The sequence below is a fragment of the Mercenaria mercenaria genome, chromosome 1, assembly GCF_021730395.1.
Source record: "Mercenaria mercenaria strain notata chromosome 1, MADL_Memer_1, whole genome shotgun sequence".
NCBI classification, from domain to species: domain Eukaryota; kingdom Metazoa; phylum Mollusca; class Bivalvia; order Venerida; family Veneridae; genus Mercenaria; species Mercenaria mercenaria.
In genome coordinates, this window is record NC_069361.1 from 110,736,943 (window position 1) to 110,755,809 (window position 18,867).

At 33.5% G+C, this 18,867-nt stretch overlaps 2 protein-coding genes across 2 annotated transcripts; both read right to left on the minus strand.

The window, feature by feature from the left end:
- Nucleotides 1-3,206, minus strand: LOC128547556 (uncharacterized). Its single transcript, XM_053520552.1, has 2 exons — nucleotides 2,560-3,206; nucleotides 1-315 (listed from the first exon to the last, which is right to left on the minus strand). The coding sequence occupies exons 1-2, from the start codon at nucleotides 2,770-2,772 to the stop codon at nucleotides 10-12; spliced, it is 519 nt and encodes a 172-aa protein (XP_053376527.1). The 5' UTR covers nucleotides 2,773-3,206; the 3' UTR covers nucleotides 1-9.
- Nucleotides 3,207-10,828: 7,622 nt separating this feature from the next.
- Nucleotides 10,829-12,340, minus strand: LOC128547550 (uncharacterized). Its single transcript, XM_053520534.1, has 2 exons — nucleotides 11,618-12,340; nucleotides 10,829-11,339 (listed from the first exon to the last, which is right to left on the minus strand). The coding sequence occupies exons 1-2, from the start codon at nucleotides 11,900-11,902 to the stop codon at nucleotides 11,034-11,036; spliced, it is 591 nt and encodes a 196-aa protein (XP_053376509.1). The 5' UTR covers nucleotides 11,903-12,340; the 3' UTR covers nucleotides 10,829-11,033.
- Nucleotides 12,341-18,867: the final 6,527 nt, after the last annotated feature.

The window sequence follows — 18,867 nt, forward strand, 5'->3', positions numbered from 1 at the left end:
TTGGCTTTGCTATCTATTTATTAAAACAATGACCACTGATATAGGTATACATATTAGCATGAATATCGATATAATCAAAATTAGTTCAAACTGTCTTTGTACACAGAGTTTTCTCAATTTTAGTTCTCTTCTTTGCTCATTCAGTTCAACACAGTCGTCATACATAAACATTATCATTCTCCAGCGTTCCTGTAAAGCGTCTATGGCGTTCGTCACTGCACGTTCTTGTAAAACCCGTTCTTGAATTTTCTCGTACGTTTTGGTGTCATGTCCAAACTCAGGTTCGGGTTTGCTTAAACGCTTGCTAGATCGTCTCTGAAAAGAAAAACAAATCGTGACATTTCATTCATTTTTATTATTGTTTCTTGATTAATATGGTATATGTTGATTAACGTATACATAAAGAGAATATGTTTTATAAATTTCAGTCTAGTTATATTAAATAATTTTGATTCAATGTGAGACTCGAAGCAATTAAGGTTGTCTCTAAGGACATGTAGGCAACCATTGTCATTTAAAAGAAATGTGTTTTGAGTTTAAAAAGCAGCATTGCAGGCGTAACAGCAGTAATTTTGTCAAAAATATGTTCCGCTGTGAGGTCAAAATAAGCCTGCAATAAATAGATCATTTGTTTTTCATTTTTAGCATATTCATGCGTAAGTCAGGGACAGGTGAGTTGAGTGGGTGTGGCATGAGGACATTACTTACGAAATGTTTTTCATACACCTCCGCACTTTAAAAACGCACCACTCAGAAAATGGGTCATAAAATTTTATTTTATATGACAATTCCATTATTTTTATGTGATTACATATATTCATTATCTGGTACACAAACAAGGAAAATTTAACAAAAATCGGTTAACAAAAACTGTTCATTTCATCCTATTAAACAACACCACCCTCCAAGTCAAAATTCACAGACGACCAGTATGTCAGTATCTAGTATATCCTCCGAGAGCTGCCACGCAGGCAACGCATTTTCTCCTCATTGAAGTAACTATGTTGCTAATCCTAGCTTGGGGAATATTATCCGGAAGTCGGGGCATATTGTGAACTTGTTATTTATACAAAATGAAACAATTGTTGATCTCATAGTTACGTTTTTATTAGAGATCACGAATTTATCAATTTTATATTATTTGACAACTCACATGTACAGTGCACATGCAAAACGTGCTAAACGTCTTACCTGTGTATAATAAGTCATGGATGAGTGGTTTTGAATAAATATAATTTTAATTAAGCGACAAGCGACTAGTGTATTGGAAAAAAGACATTTGTTATCATTTAAATTAATATTGGAAGACTTTATGCGTGAAATAAGTAATAAAAAATCTCAAAATTCTATTTTGTGAATTTTGAAACTGAGGGGTACCAGATATAAACATCTTAAATAAGTAGGTTTTATTTATAGATCTTTTTCATTTTTGCACATCTTATGGAAGAGATATTAAGATTACTATGTAATACAAGAATGAATAAATTGGTCCACTCAGAAAGTGTAATTTGTGTATTTATTAAGTGGTGCGTTTTTAAAGTGCGGAGGTGTACATATAATACGACACTTGCCATGCATATATTTGCATAATTTTGTTGTTTACTAAGACCAATTTCTGTAATTCGGCAATATGTGTGTACCTGACTACAGTTTGCTCATTTCATTGCATAATATTCAACACGTCATTTTCTTTCCGAAGCAGATGTTTTTCTGGAAAACAGGTCTTTGACGGAGTGAAAATCAAGACAGTATACTAATATGGATCTGAACTGACTGATTTAATATAAAATAAAGTTCATTTTCTTTCAGTGGAATAAAGGCCAGTTGTATCATTACAGCTACCACTGTGTCTTAGTCTATTTAGATTGCATATTTAAATATCAGTTTGAAAACAATTTATAGAGAAGTAATACAACGGACTTTGATTTTGAATGCTAGAAAATGGTCGTAAGAGCCATTTGAAAAAATATGCAAATATAAACAAAATTTTAACGAAATTCTATTTTGCACAATCAGATTGTAATGCACATAGTATTATAATCTTTATACTCCATAAATCTAAAAACTGCATGAAGTTTTGTAAACTCACGAAATTATTAATGGACATGAGTTCGGCAACTGGGTGTTTACGTATGTATGTAACTAATGTTTATATGTAGAAAATATTTGTTTCTTCCGATAGTTCTACACAGGCGCAGTGCCAGGAAAACGCGAGTGGTTCTTGAACAGTACAGATTTGTTTATCATGTTACTGCAACACCTGTTAAACATTTCTCATAACAGCGCTTCGTCTGTGATATGCAGGTATATAGCAATGTTACATTAAATACATATACAATATTTAGTTGAAAGTAAAAACATAGAGTGCTGGCTAAATGCATCGTTGTATTTCAACAATTGTGATGTACTATACGTCAAAAGAAATTTCACAAAATAAAAACAAAACAGAAAATACTGAGAAGAAAGTAACCACGTGTGAGTTCTCTAGATCAGATGATATAAAAATCATTAGTTTAAAGTGCCCATTCTAGAAGACAAAAATATTAAATAAATTCTTACCCGAATAGACCGGCGTTTGAATGACCCTGAACTTGAGATCGAAGATTTTTTAACAACTTCGGTTTCTCCAGAATCTTTTGAAACTGACTTGAAGCTATTTTCTGAAGGCTCTGTTGTACTTCCGGCATCGTGGTTGGGTAGTCCCGGTGTCACTATAGTAACTGAGTCCGGAGATGCGCAGTTCTGAATCTGTTTTACAGGCGTATCTGTCATTTTTTATGTTTCCATATACAAGTTTATTTAGGTCGTAGATCCATATAAAGGATGTCACTATTTGAACTTCTGATCCTATTTCACCGATTTAATATTGATCATAACAAAGACGGTGCCCTAAAGGCTTAACGGTTAATGAATTGTAAAGTATCAACGATGTCTTAATCTAGCATCGTACATTTCCACTTTCATAAACAAATTTATTCATTGCCCGCTAATGAGAGATTCGCGTTCAAATCCTCAATTAGATTGCACAGTGTTAATGTATGTACGTACTTTTGTGTATTCCATGGGTTATCCGAAACGCCTTTATCGAACTTATTTACCTGTACGTTTATGTTATCTTGTGCTAGCGCCTTCGAGAAACGATTTCTTAGGCGCTAAGTTCTGCCTGTTGATAGATTCCAGATAATGAAATTACATAGTATTTTGTTTTGTTGTATAGTTTTATAGTTTTACTTCTATTTTGTATATATCTATATTTTATTTGCACAATCGTTTATTAATGCTAGGTCAGTCCAAAGATTTTCCATTTCTTTTGATGTTACACATTCAAAAAGTGGATTAAGTGTGCTAAAAATCTACGTAACCTTTTAATTAATATGGACTTACATTCAACCATAAATAAAAACCAAACTGTGTAAAGAATTTTGTGTATTTTTTTCTATATGAACACTGGTTGAGACGTACGTCAGTACGCATGCATTAGCTCCGCTGAAAATTGCACACATCCAATTAACTTAGAAACATTTTGTTCTTAGGAAATAGGCATTGTTTACAGTGTGGAAATTTCTTGCTTGTAGAAAATTTTAAGAATACTGCAGTATAGAAAAGTTCTTAAAGGGTCATAGATACTTTTTGTATAATACGGCTATTTCATTTTTGGTTATGCATATAAAATATATATATTTCTTGTTAAAATCTATTATAATAATTGATGTCTCATACATATTTCAAAAGTTTAAATATTTGACTCACACAGTTGAAAATATTGTTGAATCCATTGTTTTTATTACCTCTCTTTATCACTATGGTCGTATAAGTTCATATGTAAAATTGACTGTAGCGTTTTTCTAAACATGTAATTATGCTTACTCATAAAATTAAAACCTTGCGGAACTTTAAGAAGAAGAACATTTAAGCAGAGATACTGCGGTAAATAAACATATTAAATTATATTATATTCTAAATTCGTCCATGGTCAAAAAATGATTTGGATGTGGTATTTCTATGTCACTGTCTATGACGATGTTCCGATGACGAGGCGCCGTGAAGATCGTAGTATTTTTATTTTTTATTAATGCGGAAAACAGCAAAATTTATTTTCTATTGTTATAAGGGTTGACACTTAACGGGCAATATATGCTCTTCTGCGCACACATCTGGAAAAATTGACGCCACCTCGTGTCACGCCTGCTCAAAAAATCTCACAATGGTACTTTATCGTAACATGATGCCTCCGCAGGCACGAGAATACTACAAAATAGGGCCCTAAGACGACAGAAAAAGTTGTCGTGTCGTCGCCTTACTTTTGTCAGGTCCTAGTGCTGGCCGGGGTGCCAAAACGACAAAAAGATTAATCGTTTTGTCGACAGTACGATATGGTAGAAACGAGTCACTTAAATCACTGTTATATAGTTATACTAATACCACAGTCACACATACGGCGCGGATAGCTACGTTTAGCTACGGACAGAAACGTAGTAATTCGTACCGATCCGTACCTGAGCCGTACGGATTGGTACGAACTGATACGGGTTACTACTTTAAGGTACGGCCCAGGTACGGATCGATACGTTTCGATACGGATTACTACGTTTCTATCCGTGGCTAGACGCAGCTATCCGCGTCGTATGTGTGACTGGGGTATAAAGTAGTCAATATTTGATTGATATACTGTTTATAGCACGCCAACAATGTCCGATTGTTTCAGAAATTCAATACTTATAACAATTAAGGTAAACAAACACAAGTAGATTGCATCTAGCCTGATTTTACCTAATTAACATTCCGTATGCAGTTTGAATTCACCAAGCGATACATATTGAATCAAAGTGTATTTTTGCATAGAACTACTTTTTTCACTTGACCCGCCCATGTATTAACAGGAGAAAATCGTGTGCAAACAAGGCTATTCACGTGCTGTTAATACACGATTTTTATTTTTGAAATGCTTTCCCGGGGACGTATATGTATTTCTACGCAGATTGACATCTGTTATCTGCGTCTTGTTTCTTTCATAAAAGCCTGTTCTTGTAGCATAAATGATGCAATATAAACCATATAGAATGTTTTGCTGTATCAGTTATCAACGCCATATGCGCTGTCCCAACAATGTTCGTTCTCGCTTCTTCCCTTGTTTACTTCCCTTTTAGAACTCAACGTCGTTTCAGTTTTTGTAGACAACCGTAAATGTTTAAGAATCACGTGTAACTTGTGCGATTGTTTGTTTTTAGGAATCATATTTATGATTTTGGTAAGTATCTGTCGGTATGTTTTTATCTAATTTCTAGAAGAATTTATATAAACAGCTTGAAAGCTTGACACTTCGTTCGTACTCATCCGTACTCCAAATATGTCCGTACTCAAAATAACTCGAATGTAAAGTTATTATTCTTGAAATTGTGCTCCTGTTTACCAGATGTTGAAGTTATAAGAACAATTTCAAATTTCATGTTTGTAATAACGAGAGCTAAAAAATCGTTTAAAAATCATCAGTACGTGCTTTTAGTAATGTTGTTGATTTCTGGGCCCTGGTTATGGATATTTAAAACATGTTTACCGTTTTCAAGAACAACAGAATGGTAATTAAACAAGAGGGCCATGATGGCCCTATATCGCTCACCTGTTATCATTGCACTTGAGGACAAGAAGGTCCTCAGAAAAAATATCTAAGTCGAAAGGACAGGAACAACAAAGGGAAGAAATTTAACCAAAAAGAAAAAAAAATCTTACAAGGTATAGATATGTCATATACACCTAAAATTGGAGGTACCGTCCATGTTGTACCACAGAAAAGTGGTCTCGGTTTTTCCCTACGGCCAATAATAAAAAGGTTACTAAAAATAAGCTATTTATAGTAACGTAAAAGGGAAGTAATTAAAAAGAAAATTATTGTAAGTGAACAAAAGAAGGATCTGCCAAATAAATCTGTTGACATAAATGAAATTTCAGATCAGTATCTTCATAAGTTATGGAGATATACCCATTTTAATTTGAAATAAAGGGAGCTAATTTGACATAAAATCAGTCCATAGTTATCTACCCTGATTGTCTCAGTCCAACTAATGACAATAATGAAATTTCAAATAAGTCCTATAAGTACTTACTGATATAAATCCATTTTGATTACAATCAGGGGAGGTAATCAGATACAAGAGGGCCATGATGGCCCTATATCGCTCACCTGTTATCATTGCACTTGAGGACAAGAAGGTCCTCAGAAAAAATATCTAAGTCCAAAGGACAGGAACAACAAAGGAAAGAAATTTAACCAAAAAGAAAAAAAAATTCTTACAAGATACAGGTATGTCAAAATACACCTAAAAATTTGAGGTATCGTCCATGTTGTACCACAGAAAAGTGGTCCCGGTTTTTCCCTACGGCCAATAATAAAAAAGTTACTAAAAATAAGCTATTTATAGTAACGTAAAAGGGAAGTAATTAAAAAGAAAATTATTGTAAGTGAACAAAAGAAGGATCTGCCAAATAAATCTGTTGACATAAATGAAATTTCAGATCAGTATCTTCATTAGTTACAGAGATATACCCATTTTAATTTGAAATAAAGGGAGGTAATTTGACATAAAATCAGTCCATAGTTATCTACCCTGATTGGCTCAGTCCAACTAATGACAATAATGAAATTTCAAATAAGTCCTATAAGTACTTACTGATATAAATCCATTTTGACTACAATCAGGGGAGGTAATCAGATATAAAATAACTCTGGAACCTACGATTGGATCTGATTTGTCATGGAATCCAAGATTTATTGTTGTTGAAGATATTTTGGAAGTTTGTATCAAATAAAACCATAAATGAAGTCTCTATATGGCTGCAAAAGCCAAAATAGCCAATTTTGGACATTTAAGGGGCCATAACTCTAGAACCCATAACGGAATCTGGCCAGTTCAAGAAAAGAACCAAGATCTTGTGGTGATACAAGTTGTGTGCAAGTTTGGTTAAAATCAAATCATAAATGAAGTTGTTATTGTGAAGACAAGGTCAAAATAGCTAATTTTGGCCCTTTCAGGGGCCATAACTCTGGAACCCATTACGGGATCTGGCCGGTTCAACAAAGGAACTGAGATCTTATGGCAACACAAGTTTTGTGCAAGTTTGATTAAATTCAAATCATAAATGCAGCTGCTATTGTGCAGACAAGGTCAAAATAGCTAATTCTGGCCCTTTCTGGGGCCATAACTTTGGAACCCTTAAGGAATCTAGCCAGTTCAAGAACGGAACCAAGATCTTATAGTGATACAAGTTGTGTGGAAATTTGGGTAAAATAAAATCATAAATGAAGCTGCTATTGTGCAGACAAGGTCAAAATAGCTAATTCTGGCCCTTTCAGGGGCCATAACTCCGGAACCCATAACAGAATCTGGCCAGTTCAAGAAAGAAATCAAGATCTTATGGTGATACAAGTTGTGTGCCAGTTTGGTAAAAATCAAATCAATAATAAAGCTGCTATTGTGCAGACAAGGTCAAAATAGCTGATTTTGGCCTTTTCAGGGGCCATAACTCTGGAACCCATAATGGGATCTGGCCAGTTCAAGAAAGGAACAGAGATCTTATGGTGATACAAGTTGTGTGCAATCTTGGTTAAAATAAAATCATAAAAGAAACCACTATCGTGCAGACAAGAAATTGTTGACGGACGGACGCACGGACGGAGATTCTAACGAAACGGTATTTATGTGACACCCCCATTGTTCTCTCTGTTGTTCTAACAGTCACATAAAAAGAAAAAGGTCACATAAACAGAACGGAATGAATGACATCAAAGAGAAAGTACCGTTATGAAGTCACTTAACCATCATTTCGCGGGCACGGACGGACGGACGGACTGACGACGGACGAAGGGTGATCACAAAAGCTCACCTTGTCACTATGTGACAGGTGAGCTAAAAATGTACCGGAATCGTAAAATCATCACATATGAAAACAATGCATTTAGTCGTCGTGTAATGTTTTTTTTTATGCAAGAATAGCGACAATACACGTTTTTTTGTGTATTAACGTCTGCAGAAGCCCTTGGGATATGTTTGTGACCTCGACCTTCGGACCTTCGGTCTCGGTCACAAGCAATCCCGCAGACTTCTGCAGACGTTCGGTCTCGGTCACAAACAATCCCGCGGGCTTCTGCAGACGTTAATATGCAAACAAAAACATGTATTATCCCTACATTCTAAAGCATTATTAAAAGAACTGGTAAACAGCGTTTTCACTGTATATCAATAAATTAAACAGAAGTTTTATGATAAAGCTGACACGTAATACTTTTATTATGTTTAAGTCTGGTGTATTAAAACTAACGAGCTTTCAAGACCTTTTCTTAACATTTTTGACAAATATTTCCCACTGATGCTTAGTAAAATACTATTATCCTCACAGTAGATTTTACATTTTGATATTTGTTTTTGGTATAAATCATTAAACATTTTACTACATAAGACGCCGGGTTTGATAGTAATTATTAAAAATTATGACATCATTTGAAACTAAATTTGTAACTGGTAAAACAGACAAAGCTGCGAACAGACAGATGTATATTGATTGCATATTTAGCAAAATTACAGGTAACCTTCTCCGGCTATTTAGAACATTTGTCATTAAGTTTCAATATTATTTGTTAATATCACTGTTCGTCATATTACTGCCATGCAATGTTTTTCCTCATGGGCTTCTTAGCCTAATGGAATGAAATATAATAAACTTGTAATAAAAACTTGTATACACTGAACAGTGTTTCTAATTGATCACCCCTAAAAGTCTTTTTTTTTATTTCAAAATTAAATGATTATGACATAAAAATTTGCAAAATTATTTCTATCTATGTCCTTGATCGCTCACTGTACCTCAAATTAATAAAGCTTTCTTGAAAGCAGTCGGTCATTATGGAGTGGTCATTTCAACCTTTTTGGCACGTGAAACTCGTGCGTTCCATTTTTCCTACATGCAATTCGTAACGATAGTTAAGCGAAAAGACGTGGCGAGAATGTCAATCGAAGTGTGAGGCCGTGCCATTGTAGCAGTCACTCCTGTCAGACAGGTGACAAGTAATTTTGTGGAAATAAATGATGAACTCACTTTGAAATTAATAAAACGATTTTTTTTTCTGTATCACTTTTTCGTGGCTTACCACTTTCTTTTCAGGTCACAGGAGGATATTCACCATCCAAAGCCTATGTGAAAAGTTAAGTTAAACCAGTCCGGAAGTGTAGCAGACCGCCGACGGGGACTCAGACGGCGACTTACAACATTCGAGTTCTGTCATGGCTTGCAAAAAGTCCAGACCTAAGCCCGATCGAACACGTGCGAAACTTGTTGAAGTGCAAACTAAGATAGTCTGATGGCATTGTTATACAGGCATGGAATGCCATTCCTCAGCATATTTAAAATGTTATATCATGTCAATGAGAGCTGGTTGTCGTGCAGTTATTGCAGCCCAAGGGGATACATGTAATATGATTTGTGAATGTAGGAAACTGGAAATTGTCTGGGATTAAGTGTACACAATAGTGCTGGAAATTATTCCAGAAATTATCTGAAGAATCCAGTCACTCTGCTGTAGTTTTACAGTCGACCAAAAATCTGTGTAGATATAGAGAGGAAAGCCAACAATTCATGTTTTCTCTTTTATCTGGTGGAACGGCGTATTGATATTGAAGAGAAACAAACATATAGACAATACAATCTGTAAAAAGATACAAACATTGCCTCTCTTTAACTAATATAAGAATATGCATGACTATTTCAATAACATCGAAGCAGAAGTAAGTAGAAAATCTGTAGAAAATAGTTATCCATTTCATGTTGTAAAGTGTGTAAACGAGGAAAGATTATAACATTCTATGTAGTCTTTACACTCTTCATAGAGTATAAATCTAGTTATTTTGGCTGTATAATTAGGCAGTAACTATTCAAGTTAGATTAAATTTTGCCATCTATCCAATAACTAAGTCAATGTAAACTATTGCTGCCAAGGAACAATCACCGTATTTGTAATTATTGTAACGTTGTCCATCTATCATCTTTCCGTTAACAACGTTAAACAATACAGACGTTTAAATATATGTTATACAAGTATATTGGACATTATGTCGTTGTTGATATTTTGTTTCGAGAATTTGTCCAGGGAATGTACATATTTTATGTTTAGATATCAACATAAGCGATGGACTTTCAGTAAAATTTAAATGTTATGACTTCCCTATATTTCACTTTTGTATGTTCGTAAAACATATCACCTGGCAGTCGAGGATTACAGAATGTCTGAAATGTAATAATATCTCTACAAAACTAGAGCACATCACACAACTTGTGGTTCGAAATCAATAGCAGCAGGGTTAATCCAGTTTAATTTAAAATAATTGAATCATTCAAATGACTGCATGCCTTGTCAAAGTTTAAATGGATTGAATAGGAATCGTGATAATCAATAGATGGCTTCAATTATGCCGAGTTTTCATGAATGAATAGCAATGACTGTGTATCTAGATAACGTAGACATTTTGATACAAAATCAAATGTAAATTTAGCGCATAAATGATGTGGAATAAAAAAAACAACTTTTTACAAAATTGTATAAATAATAATAAGCAATTATCAATAGAGAAATTTTAGGAAATGTTGATGATTAGACAGAAAGTCATTGAACGACCTTAGGAAGTCAGGTCCATTAAAGGGGGGTAAAAAGATTTATTAAAAGTAATAGAAATGTGTTCATCAAGTACCAATATCAATAAATGTAAACTATTTAAAAAATATAGCTGTTTATATTGACAGCCTCATGTGCATATTGCATTTACGTATAGATGTTTTAAACATCAACAGGTTGACAATTTATTTAAGAGACAGTTTGAACTAAAGAGGCTACGTATCTGCGTCAAGTCATATTTCCATTAACATCATTCTGCTAGAACAATATTTGCAAAAAATGAAAAAAATATATTGCTAAATAAATACAGTCAGCAAAATTTAAGTAGAAGCATAAAAGCAGAAGACTTTTATACAGTTGTATACAGTATAGTAAGTTATCTAGTTATTAGAACTAAGACCAGTATTATCGGTAAACATATTAGCAAGAACACGATTACAATTGTTAGTAGTTCGAATTGTCTTCGTACACAGAGTTTTCTCAATTTTCGTTCTTTTCTTTTCTCATTTAGTTCAACACAGTCGTCATACATAAACATTAACATTCTCCAGCGTTCCTGTAAAGCGTCTATAGCGTTTGTCACTGCACGTTCTTGTAATACCCGTTCTTGAATTTTCTCGTACGTTACCGTATCATGTCCGAATTCCGGTTCTGGTTTACCTAAACGTTTGCTAGTTCGTCTCTGGAAAGCAAAGGAATACTGATTATATCCATTTTATTAACAATTGATCTTAGATTTAATTTTATTATTATAGAAATGGACGCATATGCCATATTTACTATATATTATCGTCGCCTTGAATGCATACAATACATTTCACGTGAGGCTGTTGAGCCCAGTTGAACTATATATGTAGTATGTTACATTCTAGAAGACAAAGTAAAGACATTGTTGGCAGCTGAAATACATTTGCATATTATAACAATAAAATCTCCATATGATGTAGACACGACACCTACCCGAACAGAACGGCGTATTAACGATCCAGTGGATGCAGTCAAAGACTTCTTGACAACTTCTGCCTCTCCGGAATCCATGGAAACCGACTTTCTTATTCTTCCCACAAAGTAAGCATCGGAGTTGGGTAGTTCCGGACCCTCTATAGTGACTGAATCAGTAGTTGCACATCTCTGAATTGTCGGTTTTATTCGTTTGTCTGACATTTTCTCTATATTATCATATGATATATGTAAACCTTTGAAAGTATCATCCGTCCTTGTTTTAATCACTGATTTAATATCCATTTTTTCTCTCTGTAGAACGCTTTTAGCAAACCCGGTTACATTCACGCTTAATTGTTAATGAACTGTTAATGTGCTGATAAATACTTCGTTTATGTTAAAAATGCATCCAGAGGGATATATTTTATTTTCGTTTTTCTAAACAATTTGAAGCACGGCTTAACAACAAGACCTTTAGAAATGGTTACGACTAGAGCTTTTTTTAGTACCGAAAACTTGTACAGATCACCAAATGTCAAGAATAGTTCTTCACTCAACTGTGTCGTTGTTTCTCCAGCACACGGACACGTACGTATCCAATTTGCTGTTTTTAAAATAACAATGAATATACTGCGTGCAATCAGCAGCAGTATATCGCACTAATTACAGGTATATAAGTAATCTATTTCGATCATCTGTTTAGATGCTATATTTTACACTCGAAATATCTCACCGACAGAGTAAGATGATTATTTCTAAATATTCAAAAAATGTTCATATATTTAGTCGATGTTAATCAATTGTACATTTTGCGTGCACAATATTTATATACCATAATTAAGTCCACATGTTCTTGGTCGTAACTGAATACGTAATAAATGATTTTAAATAATACTATCAATATGGAATGTCTCTAGTCATAAAATAATCCACGTTTACATATCAAATATGTTTAGAATTTTTAAACAAAAGCACTAATTTTGTACGATTTGTAAAACAGCTACTAAATGTGCCACTTTATCACACTACATTAATTGTTTAATGTCACGACAAACGAGGAGAACAAGTGTTTCTTAAAGCTGGAAATCATTCCTTTTTTACGTCCAGCTATTGATCTGCTTTATATCTAAATTATGAGAGCTTGCTAGTTACTCTCTCTAACCAACAAAAGAAGATTTAAAACAACATCTTACCAAAAGAGGATCAAGAATATGTATCAGCATTATAAAAATTAGACATAAACATATTTCATTCAAATATCGAAATATATATGATGTGAAACTAAAGAGAAATTTTTGCAAAATGTGTATGGTTATTTCCATTAACCAATGCTGTTGATGAAAAGCTAATAATACCAAGGTAATGGATCAGCAACTTCCATGTTAAAACGTTAAGTTGTCGTTAAGTATTTTGGCATTCTTTGGACAACTTCCTTTAACGAGGATGATATATTTGGCTATAACCAGTTTAACATGCGGTTCTTGAAAATTCTATCCATCGTATATAACATAGGACACCAATTAGAATAACGCATCATAACAAACTAATGCTTAAACATAAACAGTATATGAAAAGTAGTATAAAAATCTATGCAACACCAGAATCTAGAAGAATGTACTAGTTAGTATAAGATCTGTTAATGATGCTTCAATCTTAGAATCAACAACCCCCCCCCCCCCCCCCCCCCCCCACACCACCATAAAAAAAAAACAACAACAAAACAACAACAACAACAACACCATAAAAGACAACTACACATATTCTATACTAAAGTAGCTGGCTGGATATTACTCATAAAATAATTATGGGGATAAGAACATGGCGGATGTGTGCAAAACAATATGTCATGCAGTTTCCAATAACTGGTTTGAAACATACTTGGAAAAGATGCGAAACACCAAAGATCAGATTTAAATTCTTATAATTATGTCATATTTGTTACTGTTACTCTCTCATTGTCGAACTTAACAATGCAGTATACAAATTATTATATGCACGTTTATTCCAGTGAATGTAAAGAAAATGAAATTTACATTTAGATGAATGTTTTTATCTTTGAGACAGACACTGACGGCAAACATTGATACATTACAGCCAGATATAAACAATGAGCAATAACAGAGAAAGACAACATAAATCCCAATTGATTCTGTCTGAATAGCAGGAAGACAACATGATTATAGTTTATAGTGGTATTTCGAGGTTTACGAGCCTGAGAAACAAATAGCATCATGTTAGCAGCAATAAAATAAATTTGCGAAAAAGTTGAAACACAAATATTTTTTCCACAAAACCTGATTACGCTTGTAGCCTAAGTAAATCTTGAAGAAATCTGTATTTTCATTACATACTCGTTAGTAGTCTCCCGTTAAGTTTAAATGGAACGTAAAACGTCAATATTTTTCCATACCGAAGTTCAAATTTCATACCGGGTGGTGACATCATTTGTGACGTCAGTTTCATGTATGCCATCGCGTATAAAAGTTGTGAAATGACGTCGATATTTTCAGTTTTACTCAGGCTAAAGACAAATTTATATCGTTTATGTAATAGTTTTAAGTGTTGATGCGAATGTGATAAAAAAGTTATTAGATTAGCATCGAGAAATATGCACGAGTTCTTTCGCGGAATAATATTGCGCTCCTAAAGTCGCGCAATATTACCACCACAGAACTCGTGCATATTTCTCGATACAAATCTAATAACCTATCACACACGAATGAAAAGACAGGATATCGGTCCCACCGTATAGATACATACAAAATTGTTAAACGACGATATTTTCAGTTTTACTCAGGCTAAAGAACAAATTTATATCGTTTATGTAATAGTTTTAAGTATTGATGCGAATGTGATAAAAAAGTTATTAGATTAGCATCGAGAAATATGCACGAGTTCTTTCGCGGAATAATATCACCACCACAGAACTCGTGCATATTTCTCGATACAAATCTAATAACCTATCACACACGAATGAAAAGACAGGATATCGGTCCCACCATATAGATACATACAAAGCAAGTGATATATTAATTATTATATATAAGATTGTATGCATGTAACGCATTACTGTATATATAATTAATAATATATAGATCTATATATAAGTTACTGAAAAAGTTGTATTCCGTTCTATAAATGTTACAAAAGAGTACGTGTGACTAGGAATGAAAATTGGCACGCTATAATGAGCATTAACCACCATTAAATGTGTTTTAACCATAGAGAATCTATATGTGCCCCAACATATTACTATACCAAACTGAGCCACAAATAGTTGTAACAAGTAGATTGGAATTTGGATTTTTTTTTTCGATTTACTTGTCTTCTTTTCTGTCATCTGAATGTTGGAGAAATCTGTTGCAGGAGCGATCGAAAATTGTGTTTATGTACATAACGTTGCATGTGTTAAGCTATCTTCGTTCGGAAATGCTACATCAAAGGTATATCTTCAAAACTTTTCGGAGCCAAAAAGTGGTTTACAAAATTGTTTTTGCTGCTTCCTAACAGTTAAAGATTTAAACTAAACTGGCTTATACTTGGATTTTCATTTTTCTTATAATTTGGTGGCTAGTTGTGGCCGAAGTCACCGGAACCCCTTTGTCTTAGAAAGTTACTTCTGCTTAATTAGTTTTTTGCTCATTTTGCAGTTGCATATTGCTGAATCACTTATTTTACTTGTTTTTCATTTCCTTATATTTTATTACGTATGTAACCTTTAAAGTATTTTGGCCATACTGTTCAGTGATATTTCTATGTCCTCCATTTTGTTATCATCAATAACAACGGCCTACCGATGGCTATACAGTTAATGAATTGCACAGTAGCAATGTAATGATATATTGTCGTTGTGTATTTTGCTTTTCTTATCAACTTCATTTATGCCACTTTTATGAGTTTACTAATTGCTCTCATACTACGCACATCCGATTTTGATACATTGTACGGTATGGCTAACAGTGGTGCATATGTTCGTGTATCCTTTATATAAACATACGTTATTTTTGTTTAAAATGTAATTTTACAGCCGGATTACATGTAATTAATTATTTACTGTACATATGGAATTCTTCGTTTGAACATCATATTCCCTGTTCGGCTACGTCCTGTGAGCAATATATACATGTTTTCTAGCTTTCGCGGACCTTTTACGGTTCGTATCGTTTTACCAAGAATGCCGAGCAACATGATACTCTCGTCGCAGCAAAGAAAGCTTAATATTCACTTTAGTGGTTATATTTGCAAATGGAACATAAAACATTCAGCTATCAAGTTAGTAGTCAGAACAAGCTGCATTGATATTAAACTTGACCTAGATTTTATCGTGAAATATCTTTTGTATAATATAATGGATGAGAAAAGAGAAATATACTCAAGTTACTGAGTGGACACTGCCAAATTTCGAAACATTGTCTCAGTAAATGGCAATAACTCTGAAGATACTGGTCTGGACTTGCTGGTTATTGAACTTGGCCTAGTTGTTATATATGTAGTAAAATACATTCTCTATAAATATCTTGAGTTTCAAGGAAAAACAACACTGGTTATTGGTAGGACACCCTCGATTTTCGCAAATCTTACTAATTATTGGGCCATAACATTTAGTCACTTGACTGGCTACCAAACTGGACCTAGATGTGATAGTGAATCATCTTCTGTGTAAGTATCGTAGAGGTCAAAGAAACAATTGTCTAGTTACTTAAAGAAAAAGTCTGTCCATATTCGCTGGTCATAAAACTTGACCTTGGTTTTATAAGAACTGTTTATTTCCAAGGACCCATTGTATTTAAAAAGAGGTCTCAAGTTTGACATTTCAAGCACCATACTTCTGAAGACACTGACCCAAACTGGATGGCTAATGAACTTAATTAATAAATAACAAGTTTCAATACCTATTTAAGTTTGTGACTTAATTAGACTTCAGTATCTCAAAAAAAGTTGTTGCAAATGTTTTAACATTAAAAAGACGTTAGTTACTTCGACAGAGGTACTATGGTATTGTTTCTGGTCCTGTCTACTGGTTCACAATCTATACAATTAATACATTTAAAATATGTGTTATACTTTTATCCAAATGAAGTCAGATTTCCCTAATCAAATAAGCCATATTTATCACCATGTATAAACTACGTGTAATTGATGCAATAGTACTTAGTACTTGTTAATAAATTCTACTCTTAATTGTATATTTGGTAGGGATATGCTCCCGATACGCAATTACAATAACATTTCTTGTACTTGTAGCAGTCTCCCTGTCATTGTTTACCTTGCATCCTTAACATCTTAATGGTTGCATTTTGTTGGTTGACTTTTGGATGTCTGGTTAGACAGGGCCTTAGAATTGTTTATAATTAAGTTGGCAGATACTGTTCAGGGGCAGAATAAGAAACACAAAAACGCTGTACAATATTCTGATAAAATATCGATTACTGTCAAGGTAAATGGATAGAATCAAATTATTACAGACTATGCTCATTGTCTTTTTTAATATTTTATTTGTTAAAAATCGTTTATGATTAAGTAAGCTCATGAACAACCAAATCTGTGTAAATTTTCAAAACTTACTATAAAATAATCATTGCTAATCTTATATCTGCAGCTGAATTTATTGAATTCAATAGACAGATACATAAGCTTCGTTGTTCAGTAAAACAAAAACAAGCTGATATCGGTAAACATATTAGCACAAACAAGAACAATGGTAATTAATCAGATCTGTATCGTTAATTTACACTATGCTTATAAAATGATCCACGGTTTCTGAATCGCATTGAAAATATTTTATAACGAAAACGGTTTTATACGATACGTTTATAACTGCACCGTATTCCTAATTTATTGGGGTAAATTGTTGAATGTCACCATAAATAACAAACGTAAAAAAACGTGTAGTTGTTAAAGCTGGCACTCAGCCTTTTTTTTACAAGTGCTTAAGGTATTAGACCCGTAACAGAGTACCTCCTTTTTGAAGAGTATTCAATTCCTATCATAAACCTACTTTGACTGCAATTTTCAGGAGGGCGTAGGTTCAAGCCCCACTGGGACCAAAATTCTTTTCCTTATTTTCCTTTTTTTCTAGTAAGTTTTGACTTCTTTCAAGACTTATTATTGATTTATTGTACAAAAGTGGAAACATTTCATTTGATAACCGATTTCACTTGTTGTTCAAAGCAAATTTACCTCTGAAACAGAAGGGGTAAGGTTAGATATCTTTAAAGATACTGAGATACATACAGTAAAAGTTCTCTATTTTGCCTTCACTCTTTAGATTACATATTGTGGAAGAAATATAGGTAGGTTTTACTTTTGCCCCAAGGTTATTTTTGAATGAAGTGAGCAAAATTCGAAACAGACCCGCAGGATTCCACCTTAATTTTTCCATTGTTTGAGTTAGAAGTCTGTCTCATTAAATCCGTTTACTTGATGTACCCTGGAAAAAAATGATACTGATAGTTTTATTTTGTGTTTTATAATTGTTTACCGATAGTTTGGTGTTTCTTTTATCAAAATTAATGATATAATGAATTACTTGCAAACGTTTTGGACATTGGCCATCACTTTGAAATTTGTCTCTACACTGTCTTACTTGTTTTCAGAATGGCTTACAGCTAGGGGCAAGATGAATTGATTCGGTTTTATGGCATTTATTTCTGTTAAAGGGATATAACTGATATATTGATAGTCCTTTTCTTGTATTAAGGTAGTTCTGCACGTTTGATAAACCGGAAGTGATGGCGTAACGTTATTTATTCGGAAAACGTAGAATAAAGTCTGGATTTGGCGTACGGAAATGAAAATCATTTTATGAATCAATGACAACCTGTGAGTAAATTTATTAAAATGACACTGTTACTATATTTCTAAAGTCAAAATAAGATATTAAAACATATGACACGTTAAATCATTCAAAATAATGTCTCAAAATTAGTGTGGAATATTCGGTGCACTTTAATCATGGTTAAATATCTCAAAAATAAGCACACGGACCTATACATTTTATTTCACCACATTATAGACCATGTTTATTTACAACTGTGAGAAGTTTCATCAAAATGTACATTGTAGAAAAATTTCTATTCGCGAAAATGTTATGAAAGTTATGATTTTCCAATAGACTCCCATTATGAAAATTGCGTGAGGCCCAAATTTTTCAAATCAGTCTAGCAAAAAATCAAGCACACGACCCTATCCTTTTTATTTGCCAGTTGTTCTAGGTACATTCTTAAGTTTTGAAAAATCGGAGTTTAATCAAATTCTACATTGTAGAA

Excerpts from the sequence above, each read along its gene's own strand:
- LOC128547556 (XM_053520552.1), bottom strand. The coding sequence starts at position 2,772 with ATGACAGATACGCCTGTAAAACAGATTCAGAACTGCGCATCTCCGGAC. Across the intron at positions 316-2,559 it reads TCAAACGCCGGTCTATTCGG|AGACGATCTAGCAAGCGTTT; the intron begins GTAAGAATTTAT and ends TTTTCTTTTCAG.
- LOC128547550 (XM_053520534.1), bottom strand. The coding sequence starts at position 11,902 with ATGGATATTAAATCAGTGATTAAAACAAGGACGGATGATACTTTCAAA. Across the intron at positions 11,340-11,617 it reads TAATACGCCGTTCTGTTCGG|AGACGAACTAGCAAACGTTT; the intron begins GTAGGTGTCGTG and ends TTTGCTTTCCAG.